At 43.4% G+C, this 15,299-nt stretch overlaps 1 protein-coding gene across 1 annotated transcript in view; it reads left to right on the plus strand.

Moving 5' to 3' along the window:
• pkd1b (polycystic kidney disease 1b) overlaps positions 1-14,229 on the plus strand; it is a 47,895-nt gene extending 33,666 nt beyond the window's left edge. The window contains exons 32-41 of the mRNA XM_031295378.1: positions 4,041-4,243; positions 4,703-4,900; positions 5,870-6,024; positions 7,616-7,816; positions 8,851-9,025; positions 9,147-9,329; positions 10,850-11,013; positions 11,846-12,034; positions 12,456-12,567; positions 12,649-14,229. Of these exons, the coding sequence (XP_031151238.1) occupies positions 4,041-4,243; positions 4,703-4,900; positions 5,870-6,024; positions 7,616-7,816; positions 8,851-9,025; positions 9,147-9,329; positions 10,850-11,013; positions 11,846-12,034; positions 12,456-12,567; positions 12,649-13,536 (2,468 nt within the window). The 3' untranslated portion in view covers positions 13,537-14,229. The remainder of the gene's footprint in view (positions 1-4,040; positions 4,244-4,702; positions 4,901-5,869; positions 6,025-7,615; positions 7,817-8,850; positions 9,026-9,146; positions 9,330-10,849; positions 11,014-11,845; positions 12,035-12,455; positions 12,568-12,648) is intronic.
• The last annotated feature ends 1,070 nt before the right edge of the window (positions 14,230-15,299 follow it).

Raw genomic sequence — 15,299 nt, forward strand, 5'->3', positions numbered from 1 at the left:
GGTGTGTTCAACACGCACTCCAAACTATACAAAGACATATGTGGTTTATTCCTACCCTCTAATACGACCCAAAGGAGTGTTTCATAAATAAGCGCCCCCTAGCGGTGGCAGAAAATATAACCCACAGGAGAATATTCCAATTCTTCTATTTAAAGGTGCCGTAGGTAGGATTGCGAAGATCCAGAACTTAGCCAACATTTTTTAACAGCGACCACTTCTCAGCTAAAGCCCAAAACGGTCTCCTAAGCCCCTCCCACCACAAGGGAGAATGAATATGAATGTGTGTGCATGAGCAGTGATTGACATGCAGTTAGACACCCCCTGGCCCTGATTGGTGCATCTGAACAGGGAGCGGTGGATTTTTGCAAATCGCACTACAGGCTGTAGGTGGTGCCAGAGGAGCTGGATTTGTTTTTTTAATTACCTCATTTAGTTCAACTGGAACATAGGGTCAGTTTCAGCAAATATGACAGAAAGTTAGTTTTATAAGTCTTACCTACTGCGCCTTTAAACCATGGATGTATTATAAGAACTGGATACAGCGTTCGAGGTGGAGCCCCGTTCATTCATATGACAGTTGCTCAGTGGCGCATGAAGCCTTCATGGAGCCAAAAATTAGGCCCATAGAGCAGGCGCACTAGCGACCTCTGCCGGCTGAGCCAGCTACTTCCAGTTTAGCGCTCCACTAACAAGAATGGGGATTGAATGATTTCATTGTGCGGCTCTACTAGACTTTCCAAATGTTACGGGACCGAATTAATTCAATTCTGATAGTGAAACGAGTCATTTTGCGGGGGTTGTGACACTCAAAACAATGTATCCACTGATTTACAGATGTCTTTTTCCCCATGTTAGTCTATGATAAAAAGTATTTTTGGGCCAGAGGGCATCATGTGACGGCCCAGGAGTTGCAATTCCACTGTTTGGACGCTTTGTTCAATTTGCTTCAAAGCCCAGCGCACTTCCTGGGGGCCTGATCTAAACGATAGAACGTAGTGGTCGCGGTTTTAAACACGTTAACGTTGTAAAACACTCACAGTTTGGTGACGTTTAGGCACCTTAGTTAAGTTTAGAAAACGATCGTCATTTGGGTTAATATCATCTGTTACGTTACTTAACTTCCGGTTAGGCACGTGACACAAACTCTGACGTAGTTCCGTTTGTTCTTTAAGGTTAAAAAACAAACAAAAAAAACCTCACCATTTAATTTTATTTCGAAACAGGACATAAACCGCTGTCTCTTTGGTCAAAGTTCTGTGTTTGTGTGACCCATCCACCTCCTCTGCCTACTACCTTACGTGGAATTTGATGCTCTTATACTACCTACTCCAGGTAGGGAATGAGTCTTTACCCCAAGTGAAGGAATTTGAATACCTTGGGGTCTTGTTCGCGAGTGAGGGGACAATGGAGCGGGAGATTGGTCGGAGAATCGGCGCAGCGGGTGCGGTATTACATTCAATTTATCGCACCGTTGTGACGAAAAGAGAGCTGAGCCAGAAGGCAAAGCTCTCAATCTACCGGTCAGTTTTCGTTCTTACCCTCACCTACGCTCATGAAGGCTGGGTCATGACCGAAAGAACGAGATCCAGGGTACAAGCGGCCGAAATGGGTTTCCTCAGGAGGGTGGCTGGCGTCTCCCTTAGAGATAGGGTGAGAAGCTCAGTCATCCGTGAGGAGCTCGGAGTAGAGCCGCTGCTCCTTTGTGTGGAAAGGAGTCAGTTGAGGTGGTTTGGGCATCTGGTAAGGATGGCCTCGGGGAAGACCCAGGACTAGGTGGAGAGATTATATCGCCAACCTGGCCTGGGAACGCCTCGAGATCGGAGTCGGAGCTGGTTAATGTGGCTCAGGAAAGGGAAGTTTGGGGTCCCCTGCTGGAGCTGCTACCCCCACATCCCGACCCAGGATAAGCGGACGAAGATGGATGGATGGATATACTTCGTCACCTTACTTCCAGCTTTGCTCCTGTAATAATTACGGGATGCCGTTAGAAGGGGTCGCTACTGAGTCGTAATTATTATTATACGATTATTATTATTATTATTATTATTATACGACACCTAGCCAATGACCTGAACGAGTTCTACTGTCGATTTGAAAGACAAAAGGACAGTCCTGACACCATCCCCCACGACACCTCCCTACAGCTACAGCCACTGTGCATCACCTCCACCTCGCCCACCTCAGCAGGGTCCTGGGCCCCCCCACCAATGCCCTCCTTAAAGGTCCCCTCCACCTCCACCCCCCCTCCCACCTCAGTGACGACTCTCTCCATTCACGAGAGGGACGTCAACAGACTGTTCAGGAGACAGAATCCCAGGAAAGCTGCTGGACCGGATGCTGTCTCCCCATCCAGCTTGAAGCACTGCGCTGACCAGCTGTCTCCAGTGTTCACAGACATTTTTAACACCTCACTGGAGACATGTCACGTGCCAGCCTGCTTCAAGACCTCAACCATAATCCCTGTCCCCAAGAAGCCAAGGACCACAGGACTTAATGACTTCAGACCCGTCGCCCTGACCTCTGTGGTTATGAAGTCCTTTGAGCGCCTTGTGCTTTCACACCTCAAAGACCTCACCGACCCCCTCCTGGACCCCCTGCAGTTTGCCTACAGAGCCAATAGGTCTGTAGACGATGCAGTCAACCTGGCCCTCCACTACATCCTCCAGCACCTGGACTCCGCAGGAACCTACGCCAGGATCCTGTTTGTGGACTTCAGCTCTGCCTTCAATACCATCATCCCGGCTCTGCTTCAGCAGAAACTCTCCCAGCTTGGTGTGCCTGACTCCACCTGCAGGTGGATCACTGACTTCCTGTCTGACAGGAAGCAGCATGTGAAGCTGGGGAAACACGTCTCCGACTCACAGACCATCAGCACCGGATCCCCCCAGGGCTGCGTTCTTTCTCCTCTGCTCTTCTCCCTGTACACCAACAGCTGCACCTCCAGTCACCAGTCCGTCAAGCTTCTGAAGTTTGCGGACGACACCTCCCTCATCGGACTCATCTCTGATGGAGACGAGTCCGCCTACAGGTGGGAGGCTGACCACCTGGTGACCTGGTGCAAGCAAAACAATCTAGAGCTCAACACTCTAAAGACAGTGGAGATGGTTGTGGACTTCAGAAAGAACCCAGCCTCACCTGCCCCCATCACCCTCTGTGGCTCCACAATTGACACTGTGGAGTCTTTCCGCTTCCTGGGAACTACCATCTCCCAAGATCTCAAGTGGGAGCTGAACATCAGCTCCCTCGTCAAGAAAGCACAACAGAGGATGTACTTCCTGCGGCAGCTGAAGAAATTCAACCTGCCAAAGACAATGATGGTGCACTTTTACACAGCCATCATTGAGTCCATCCTCACATCGTCCATCACCATCTGGTACGCTGCTGCCACTGCCAAGGACAAGGGCAGGCTGCAGCGTGTCATTCGGTCAGCTGAGAAGGTGATTGGCTGCAATCTGCCGCCGCTCCAGGACCTATACGCCACCAGGACTCTGAAGCGTGCTGGAAAGATTGTGGCTGACCCCTCCCACCCCGGACACAAGCTCTTTGAGCCACTCCCCTCTGGCAGGAGGATGAGGTCCATTAGGACCAAAACCTCACGCCACATAAACAGTTTTTTCCCCTCCGCCACTAGCCTTCTAAACAAGGCTCGGAATCCATCCTGACTCTCTCCACACCCCACCTCTGGCTCCTCATGCCACTGTACCTACTCTGCTGTAGCGTCCCTTTTCACTACTGTTTAACTTATTTTACTATTTATTTAAATTTATTTTATCGTTATTAATACGTACTGTGTGTATATGTTTATACTTATATTGTTTATATCTTTTTATCCTTCTTATATTTGTATGTGTGACATGCTCCAACAACACCATGACAAATTCCTCGTATGTGCAACGTACTTGGCAATAAAGCCCTTTCTGATTTCTGATTTCTGATTTCTAATTGCTGCTTGAACAAACCACCTATGGGAGTGTTTTTCGGGGACGGACAGTCTCGTGAATAGTGTTTGAGATATCTGTTGCTTAATTCCCACTTCCCAGGTGTTGCTCGGGGTCAACCCAGCTGGCTGCTCCCTCCCTGGGCGCTGTGTGTGATATACCCCCTGGTGACGGTGCTGCTAGGAGCATGTCTGGCTGTGGCCGGACTCTACGGCAGCTTCCTGTCCAGAACGGTAGTCCTCATGTGGCTGGTATCGGCTCTCTCTGCCTTCCTCGCCTCTGCTCTGCTGCTGGAGCCTCTCAAGGTGAGTTCAAACATCTAATTAACTCTCTCAGATCTTTGGCGGATAATTCCTCTCATTTGCATTAGCGCTGTACGATATGAGGATAATATCTTATTGCGATTATTTTGACCGATGTTGCGATTGCGATATGATGTGTGATATTGGAGGGGATGACCATTTTTGTATCATTATTCTATTTTCATTACAAAATATCAAAATAAAATATAAATGAAAATGATTATAATGTGATTCTGTACCAAACAAAGATGTTTTCTTTAGTCTGTTGGATACGATTTGTAGGCTGGGACGTCTCAGCAGCACCACACAACTTAATTCAGAGTGGTTTGACACATATTTTGCCTTCAACAAATATTGCGCCACCCCTGCGATTTGGATATTGCACTAGTTCATATTGCGATTTCGATTAAATTGCGATCAATTGTGCAGCCCTAATTTGCATCTTCATCTTCCTTTGCTCAGGTGTGTGTGCAGGCCTTGATCTCCACAGCCCTGTGGAGGCCCGTGGATCCAGAGGTGGAGGAACAGCTGGCTCAGGAGACCACGGTGGTGAGGGCGTTCGGAGATCATGGCGGGAAGGTGTGGCCACCGTGCGGCTACGGGCTGCTGCAGGCTAAAGAGGAGGCCCGGAAAGTCCGAGCTCTACGCTCACTAATGAGAGTGAGAATTAAACCAAACTAAATTGTGTGGCAATTTGTGTCATTAGGGATGTAACGATGCATCGTGAATCGGTTAAAAATCATTATAAATGTGTAAAGATTACAACCGGTTGGGATAAAAAAATGAATCGCAATGCAATTTCAAAAGGTTCTAGGGCGTAATCTACTTTTTTTTTTTTTATGATTACTATTTTTATTATTTTTAAAAGAAAACGCAAAACATACAGCTCACAACATGAACACCACCCCCCTCCCCCATCATCACCACTTCCCTATACAAAACTTAAGACAATTCAATAAAATAATAACCTAATAGACGACACACTGTAAACCAAATAAATATATTATGTATATGTGCTACCACCATACTTTTGATTTCACTTCTTTGACTTCAGACATCATTAGGTCTTCTTAGTTTATTTATTTGAAGAGATTTTTCTCTATTTATTTATTTAGTTATTTTGATGTGGGATTTCTTTAAAAAAAAATACTAGTTTTCAATTGTTGTTATTTAAGATAAAACACAAATTCAGCTCTTCTGATAAGAGGATCTGTTGTTTTGCACAGTTTATATCACGTGTCAAACTCAAGGCCCGTGGGCCAAATCCGGCCCCTAGTAAATTTTGAACCGGCCTGCATCTCTGTTTAGATTCACAATAGATTTTGGCCCGCCTAGTTGTGCACCAAACCAAAAACTGTTTTTCAAACTGATATTATGCGACACTCAAAGCAGAATTTGGCTGATTTGCCATCTTTGAGACCCTTAGTGAAATTGAGTTTGACACTCGGATATATAGGAACATCATGCAGTCACTTGTCTGCACCTCATTCTGTTAAAAAAACACGTGAGAAAATTGTACCGTCAACTAAAAATGGTGAATCGAATCATGGGTTGATGTATCTGTATCGTTGCATCCCTATGTGTCATGAAGCATCTTTTTGTTAATGATCTTCTGCATCTTTCCTGTAGCACTGTGTGTGCCAGCTGTTATTGCTGCTGCTGGTGCTGATGGTGAACTACCAGGACAGCATGGAGCAGAGGCAGGGCAGGCTGCTGCACTCAGCTGTCAGACGGCATCTTCACACAGCACCCTCGGGGGTCCCGAACTTCACCTCACTCAGACAGTAAGGAGAACACTCAGCTTCCTGCTGTCAAAACACTACACCATAAGAAATGCAGCCGCACACTGTATGATCTGGGGAGAAAACCTGGTGCATAGGAGTCAGATCAGGTGTGCACACGACTTAGCTGCAGGGGCGATTCCAAGATTTTTTAAGTGGGGTGGCACAGGGGCAGACCAATAATCAGTCAGGGGGGGCCTGGAGGGGGGCATTTTATCAGAATACAGCATAGCAAAAGATAGCTTAGAAATATAGGAAATATTGGATAGGATAGAACAACAGAATGCAATTCTGCTAAATAACACATCCCATTCATTTTTAATTTCACTTGTTTTCATTTTGAATGAATTGTATACGAATACAACACACATTTTCTATAAGCTCAGTCTGCCACTTTTAAAAAAAACAATTCCAGTGCTGGTTCCATGGTATCAGAATTTTGGATAGTCATCATGGAACCATGAATTGGTCATGTGCCAAGGGCTGGGAAGATTGGCAGAACAGGCAGCCAAGTGGCAGTACTCATCCAATGGAAATCAAAGTTTTCAGATTGGCAGCACTCTAGGGGGAGGGGGGGGGGGGGCTACTTAGCTGTCCAACATCTATGACACAGGTAGTTGTGCACATCCTGGTACTGTATTCAAAACATTTTTAGGCAATAAAAACTTGTTTCTTGTTCACCCTTTATGTCTTTTTTTAAATTCTACACCATTTTCATCAACCCAGATGTGAAGTTAGTTTTGGCACATAGCTGAATCCTAAAAAATAAAACCCCTCAGATATGGGATCTTAAGCATACAAGAGCAACATTCCTAGTATACCACAAATTATATTCTTATAGTCCTATTGTCAGAAGGATGGGAGTGAGGGATGGACTGTGAATTGCTATCAATCATAGTGTTTTTGATATTATCAGTGAGAGTCAGACATTTTCAAATCCTACATGTTATACTAACACATATAATGTAATAGCCATGATCCTTAGCTGCTAATCTAGAACTACACTGTATACTGTACTAATGTATAAAAGTATTTATACTGTATAAAGCAACAAGGTGCTGATATTAAAAAAGTGTGTTCTGCTTGGCGGTTTAGATCATGGTAGATCAAGAAGCATGTGGAATGGGAACTGTTTTTAACATTTTGGTTCCCAAGCAGTACTATCCATCCCAGTATAGATAACCATAGGAAAATCTGAAGAGTCTCAAGTTACCTTGTATTTCTTTTTTTTTTTATGTGCATGGTGGCATCAGCTTCATCATGCAGCCAATTTCTTTTCAACGTGGCGTCATTAGAAAAATATTCATATCCAGATAATAACACGAACAAAGACCACATGGTGTCCTTTCACGACTATAATGTCTGCGCATGTCTTAGTACAGCTTTAATTCTGCCATGGTGACACATTTGACTAATGACCTAGATGACTTTTTAAAGTTTCTTTTTCAAAAAGTATATGTAATCTAATTATCAGAAAGTAAAAAGCTTGAAAATCGACTGTCCTGATGATGCACAGTGTTCACCTGTATATATCTGCATTTTTATATACACACACACACAATCCCAAGTGTATGTCGCCCATCTCTTCATCCAGCTGGTTGGATGCAGAGCAGTGGATCAATAACACCTTGGTGCTACACCTACACCAAAACCCCGCACTGCGCCTGGTTGGACTGCCACGGCTGCAGTACACACATACCCTCCGTCCTCTTGCACGTGTCTCTCTGGGAAACAGCAGTGTGACAACACAGCAGCTCCTCGCCGACTTGCACATGGCTGACTGGAGCAAGAAACAGTAAGTGGATTAGTTACGGCGAGGTGACTGCATCTCCAAGACATGCTGAGTGGGTATTTATTAATGCCTTCATTCTTAAGTTGGTGAATCCTCTGAGAACAAGACAAGATTGAAGTACTCTTTTGAAAATAATGAGGCGTGCCATCCCATTAAAACTTTCTAAAAAACAAAGCAATGCAACTTATTTTAGGAACAAATGGCCCATTAACATAATACATAATCTACATCAGTGGTTCTCAAACTTTTTTCAGTAATGTACCCCTTTTGAATTGTTTCTTTAAGCCATGTACCCCCTGACCAGCGTGAATCATTTATGGTAGAAAGAAAAGTCTATATGAAGAGGAACAATACAGCGCTGTCAGCGATAGATTTACTAAACAACAGCCTTGTAATTGAAAAAAAAAACATTTAAATACTGATGAGAAAAGGAGACAAAAACTATAAATTTTTTTTTAAAAAAACCCGACAAAACCTTGGAAAAAAGATGGTAAAACGAAGGAAGGAAGTAAGGTAAGAATAGGTCGAAAATAGTATCAAAAACTTCAAAAACAGTGACATAACTTCGAAAAAAGTGAGAAACAAGAATAGGTCCAAAGAAGGCGATCCAAATGTCACATTCTTGGTAGGAAAAAAAAAGTCTACATAAAGAGGAACTATGTTCTGGACAACAGCCTTGTAACTATTAAACAATGTGTTAAATATATCATGTACCCCCTGCAGTCCTCCAAAGTACCCCTAGGGGTACACGTACCCCCATTTGAGAACCACTGATCTACATGATCAATTTCTCACGTAGAATACCAAACTACTTTGCATATTTGCATGGGGTACTGAATTTTTTTTCTTCATTAAACTGATTTCTTTGCATCATCTCAGCCCTCTCTCCTAACAATGATATCTAAACTTTAAGAGATACATGGGATATATATATTTATATATATATATATATATTGATGTATATACAGTGCTAAGTATATATTACTTTGATTTGATGCTTTCAAATTGTGTGCGTTTTTTTTATTCCTTTTTCCCAGGTTTAAAACTCTTTCTATGGACTTCACACACTACCACCGAGAGTCTGGTTTATTTGTGTGTGTGTCCATACAACTAGAGTGGGCTCAGACACAGAGAGTCATCCCCTTTCTCTTCATCCATCCAATCCTCATCCCTTCATCCTTCTCTGTACCGGACCTGCAGGTGCCACTTACGGTAACAAACACTGCCATCCTTTCAAATACATAAATAATAGAATTTAGGAGCAAACCAATTTCTTAAGCAAAGGATTCAAAAAATAATTCCAGTGATAAAATCCACTGGCTTTCTACTGCAGGTTCTCCTTCTCATCTCTGCTCTCCTCATCTTGTTGGAAGAACTTTGGTCCGTTGCTACTGAGCGTGCCCAGTACCTGCGTCAATGCAGACACTGGTTCCAGCTTCTACTGGCCATGTTGTCCCTGGCAACGGCAATCCTGCAGCTCAGCTTCCTGTCCCAAGCCACGTCCTGTGTTTCCAAGGTGAGAAACACAAACAGAAAACATTTACGATCCACCATCAGTATAAACTGAATAAGCCCTAGTTATATGTTAGCCTAATAAATCCAAATTTGACCAAATCTCTCTTCAGATTTACTGGTAATTTGATAACCTTCCTCTGAGAAGTCAGCGTCAGTTCTCCGCTTGTCCCCGAGTCCTTTTAGGTAAATTTAGCAGATATGAGGGAAAAATGCTACTTAATCCTAACTTGACACACCAGATGGTTTGTTACACAGAACAATGTGAGAAGCCGTCATTGGAAAATGTTTAGGAAAGGGCAGGCACTTTCAAAAAAATACCTGGCAGATTATTAGATGAACCATCTGTCTATCGCGTCCGCCATTGTTGTTTTGAACAATGGCGAGTAGGGTTGGGTATCGTTTGGATTTTTACGATTCCAATGCCGAAACGGTACTTTTAAAACAATTCCGATTCCTAAACCGATTCGTGAAAAACTGAAAAATGACATCAAAGATGTAATATGTTTACTAGCGATCAGGTGCAGTGAATGGTTAATATGCCTTTACGACCGTTTTGGTGAGCCCAGAGGGAAAATATGGCATTTTAAAAGTAGCCTACATTTACGGTAGCTAGCTAACGCTAGACTACAGAGAAAGCGTGATATGTTTACGTCCGTTTCGGAGCGACAGAGGGAAAATATTTCAGTCGACACATTAAGTGGAACCGAAATGAGGAACCGAAATTTGCGTTCTAATCCGGTCCGATTCCTACCGGTTGCGTAGGAACCGATTCCATAGTGGAACCGGGTTTCGGTACCCAACCCTAATCACGAGTCATTTATAGTTGTCAATCACGACGTTTCACCCCCTTTTTATTGCATCAAATAACTAATAAAAACTAAACTTATCAGAAAAATGAACATTTGAATATCAGAACTACCTAAAATGACAGAAACCATTTTTGGGAAAAATGTATTTGATGTGTACTTTGACTGACTCTGACTTTAGCTTTGCCCATTTCCAATCCGCTAACATGGAGTGGGCGGGGTTTACGACATATACTGCAGCCAGCCACCAGGGGGCGACCGAGATGTTTTGGCCTCATTTATACAGTCTATGCATCAACCCCTGGTTCAGACACAGACACAAACACATTACTTGAAGCCTGTCAAGTTGGATTTTTTTTTTGTGATCCTGCGTTTCTCACGTGATCTTGCGGTATCGAGAGAATCCAGCTGCCGTGCAACATAAATCTTATGTCCTAATCCCCCTACATGTACATACAACCCGTATCCTAACCCTGTATTCATTAATGAAAAATGTACTCTTCAATGTGTTGCTTTGATGACATGATAATAGCCTGTATGTGCCATTTAGCTTCGATCCCAGCCAGACAGCTTCATCGACTTCCACAGTGCTGCCCTGCTGGCAAAGAGGAGTTCTCAGTCTGCCGCTGTCCTGCTCACTCTGCTTGTTCTAAAGGTATAGGAGGGCTCGGCTTAAACATTTTACAACTCTATACTGGTTGATAGCGTTCCCCACTCTATTGAATCTCCCTTGCTGTGTGTTCCAGCTGCTGGGAACCTTGCGGTTTGTGCGGAGGTGGGTGGTGTTGGGCAGAGTGCTGCAGAGAGCCTGGAAGCAGCTGTGGGCTCTGACGGTCCTACTGACTTTGCTGCTGCTGCTCTGCGCTCACCTCGGAAACACGGTACGGACAGAAGAGTTCAGCTGAGTCCAATTTTCATGAAGAATATATTTTATCAGGCTATTCTCATGAACCATTCATACATATAGCTAAAGTAAAGCACTGTAATTCTTATGTATTCCATGTATTTAATGCTGTACCACCACAATAACGGCTGCTGTATAAGGACGATGTGGTCCACGTAAGGAGGAGGTCATGTCCCGGGGAAAACACAAGACTTTGAGCCAGGAAACGTGTGTTTGTGTCCCGGGAGTGTTTTAATCCAAACCACGATCTCTTGTCTAATCTTAACTACTCATTTTGGTGCCTAAACTTGTCGTCACGGCATGACGCTCACATTTTATAGGCTAAACTCAACTGCCACGGCCCCTAAATGAACCAACACCACGCGGTGCCATGTAGCCGGCTCAAATTCACCTTTTGTCGGTTAAACTCAACTAGCAACAGCCTCTGAAACGACACTTTATGGGCTCTGTAGCTGGCTCCCAGTAACATTTGCTCAAAATTTAACTGGAAAGACCACTAAAATTGTAATTCAATTAAATTAAATTAAATTTTATATATAGTATCAAATCATAACAAGAGTTATCTCAAGACACTTTACAGATAGAGTAGGTCTAGACCACACTCTATAATTTACAAAGACCCAACAATTCCAGTAATTCCCCCAAGAGCAAGCATTTAGTGCGACAGTGGCAAGCAAGTGTAGCAGGGCATAGCAGGAAGTAGCAGGTCATCACATGCCTGGCCGGCAGTCGTCTAATTTTGTAGTATATCATGAGAATGCATTGATATGATATACTTGTGTCTTTCTTTCAGCTCTTCTCCCATTCTGTGGAAGGTTTCCTGTCAGTACGACAGACTGGCGTCTCTGTGCTGTCCATCCTGCGTGGCCGGATGGCTCTCCAAAGACTGTGCAGGCTCCACCCGGTCCTGGGCCCTCTCTATGGGCTGCTACTGATGGGTGGAGGTGTTTGGCTCTTGGCCCGACTCTGTGGAGCTGTTCTCATCCGTACATACAGGTACACAATCTGTATGTTTACAAAATGAACACAGCTATTTAAGGGTACCGCGGGGTCTTAAAAGTATTGAATGCCATTTACAAAGGTGTTACATTTTGTCTTGTCCTTTCGTAGGATTAAATAAACACAGTAAAGTCAATATTTTATATGTATAATTATATATTATTATTCTATTTTATTATTATTATTATTATTATTATAAAATGTTTTATTTTATTCGGGTAATGCTATTTGGTAAACAGTTCTTTTGTCTGGCTTAAAATCCATACTGATTTTCCGTTCTATGGCCTTGAAGTTGGCATTTAATTTCGTCCTAGGTGGTATTAACAAGGTCTTGAAAAGTCTTAAATTTAACTTGGATAGACCCTGGTAAATATTGCATTAAGTAGGTTTCATTCCTATCTGTTGTTGTGTCCTTTAGGGCGGAGCAGACTGAGCTGTACTGTCCAACCATTGAACCTCAGGACTATGAGATGGTGGAGTTCTTCATCAAGAGACTGAAGCTGTGGATGGGACTCACCAAACCTAAAGAGGTAGGTAGTGCGTTGGTTGTGGTGCAAAACCTCCACTGTCAATTCATGTTGCTGATTCTAGACATTCCCTGTCCTTTCTAGTTCAGGCACAGGGTGAAGTTCGAAGGTATGGACATCCCTCCTTCCAGGTCCTCACAGGAGTCCCGTATTTCCACCCTGTCTTCCACCCTCCCCTCCTCCCGCTCTCCTTCTCCGTCCTCCTCATTTTCGTCCCCGTGTCCTCTGTCCTCGGCTCTCTCTACGAGGTCTGAGGACTCGTCAGTGTCCGAGCCTGGGTTGGACGTCCAGTCCTACCTGGACCGCCTGCTGCCCTGCGTCAGTGCACTGCTGTCTCGTTTCGACCAGGTCAATCAGATAACTGAGGACGTTCACGACCTGGAAATTAAACTAGAAGAGGCTCAGGCGAGGAGAAGGAGAAAGCAGAGTAACGGCGACAAAGGTGCAGAAAGATTCCGAGAGCCAGCAAAGCCAAAGGAACTGGAAGGAGAAACAGGAGAAGTGAGACTGAGGAAGACAGGTTTTCTTTACCCCAAGCCACGAATCTCCCTTCCATCCTCGTTCTCTTTCGCTCCCTGCATACTTCACTCCTCCGCTGCGTCGGTCTGTAGCTTCCGCCGTACACGTAGCACCTACTCTGAGTCTGAATCAGTACCATTCCAGCCTCAGGGATCTAGCAACAACTATGCTTCGGAAGCAGCCAAGCTTGCATCTGGACTCTGTGCTATGAATCCTGCAGGTTCTCCTGGATATGACAGGTTCCCTAGGAGAAGAGCTTGGCATTCTGGGAGCTCACATTCAGCTGATGCAGCTCAGAGAGTCTTCCAGGCCCAAGGTGAAGCTGCTCCATGTGGCAATGGAGGAGAGTATTTAGCAGTCACTAACACCAGACCCAGGAGTGAAGAAGGGGTGAGAAGGCATATCAATGGCGGAGTCCCTGTGAAGAGGAAAGCTTGGACAGAGCAAGACTGACCATGTGTTTACACTGGAACCAAACTTAGTTATACGTATAATGTAGTAGTTTTATCATATTTGTTGTATAAATGTGGTATCTGTGGTTCTGGAAGAGTTTGGTCAAGTCTGAGAAAATGAGAAACCCCCCACGATGTCATCAGGGGTATATCGGCTTGGGCTTGGAAACCATTGGTGTTTTAAAAACAAAGCCTGTAGGGTTGTGGAGTTTAAAATATGTGGTCATTTACAAGTCAGAGGTCCCTTTTACACATGCACTGCAACCATGACATGGTCTAGACATTACTCAGAAGAGCTGTATGTGAGAACGCAAATGTCTGAATCACTTGGACCGGACATTAAATGACTTTACCCTGCCAGCTCCTTGGTACAAAGTATGTATAATGTCCAGTTGAGTCATTGTCCTGCGTCCTGTGTTGATTACTTTCCTATGATGCGATTGGCTCGAAACAAGATTCTGGGACTTCTGTCGTTAAAGGACGATGCTGAAATCATCAGACACATTCAAGGAACGGCAAGAGACTCTGTTCTTTATGACCAAATTACGAACCGGCTATGTGACAGAGCTTCTTCCTTCTTCTTTTTTTACAGCTAGAGTGAGTCAAGTGGAAGTCTCCATTTCCGTACCAGGATTTTACAATCATGGTAATTGTAAAATCCCATGTTTTGCAGCTTAACGCATATCGGGACTACCAGTCATCACTTTGACTAATTTTACTGATGTAATGTAACCTGTCTGAATGTGTGCTAATGTGTTTCTTGTTTGATATTGTATTGTTATTTTTTTTTTGTGTTGCATTATCTTGTATGTTGTTGTTTTCCTGCATCGGGACTACAGGTGAAAATTAGCATTTATGCTATAACTTGGCTCATTTACAGTCTGTACAGAAATGTTAGATTGTTCATTAATGTGCACTGTCCCGAATAAATAAATAAAAAAAATAAAATATATCTTAGATATCTTGGACTCGGCTGCCTCTTCTGAAAGTCCCACAACTTTATGGAAGTACAATACTAAATTTCTGGAGTACCATTAAGATATTCCTCCATACAACAAAACAAGTGAAGGGCTTATAGTAACATTGTCACTATTTATGGACTGAAACTGTTCTTCAAGCTCCATTCATGAGATTTTTTGTTAAATCTTCTAGTCTTCCAAAGCAAAATAACCTGGAAGCTTTGAAAAGGAGTGATACAATTTTCAATTACACTACACTTGCACATAAGGCATTTATTGAATCAATCCATCAAACTAAGTTTCCCTTCTGGCCTTCATTAGAGTATGAGTTCTCAAAATAAATGTCTTGTGTGCGGGAATTTCTAAACAATTAACTCCCACCTAATGCACACACCTGCAGACAAAACAATGGATGTACATGTCATTTTTACACCTCAGTTCTTATTGAATCCATAAAGCCTGTTGACCATAAATTGTAAAAAATGTTAGTTACTTTAGGAACTAACATTTTTTTTACTGGCATGGTTTTATTTCAGTTAGCCTAATAGCTGTTTTGATTTGCATTGAGAGATGATTTTATAGAAAGTACCCCATGCCAATCTCTAGGTATGGTGAAGGGTATGTGATGATGTGGGGCTATTTTAATTCCAAAGGCCAAGGGAACTTTATCAGGATGCATAGTATCCTGGATCCATGAAATAACTGGCCTTTAAAAATAAAAATCTGCCTGCCTCTATGGGAATTTAACATAGGGGTGTACTTACTTATGCCCCCTGTATTTTAAGGAAGAACATTTATTTATTTA

Source organism: Sander lucioperca, chromosome 22 (genome assembly GCF_008315115.2).
Source record: "Sander lucioperca isolate FBNREF2018 chromosome 22, SLUC_FBN_1.2, whole genome shotgun sequence".
NCBI classification, from domain to species: domain Eukaryota; kingdom Metazoa; phylum Chordata; class Actinopteri; order Perciformes; family Percidae; genus Sander; species Sander lucioperca.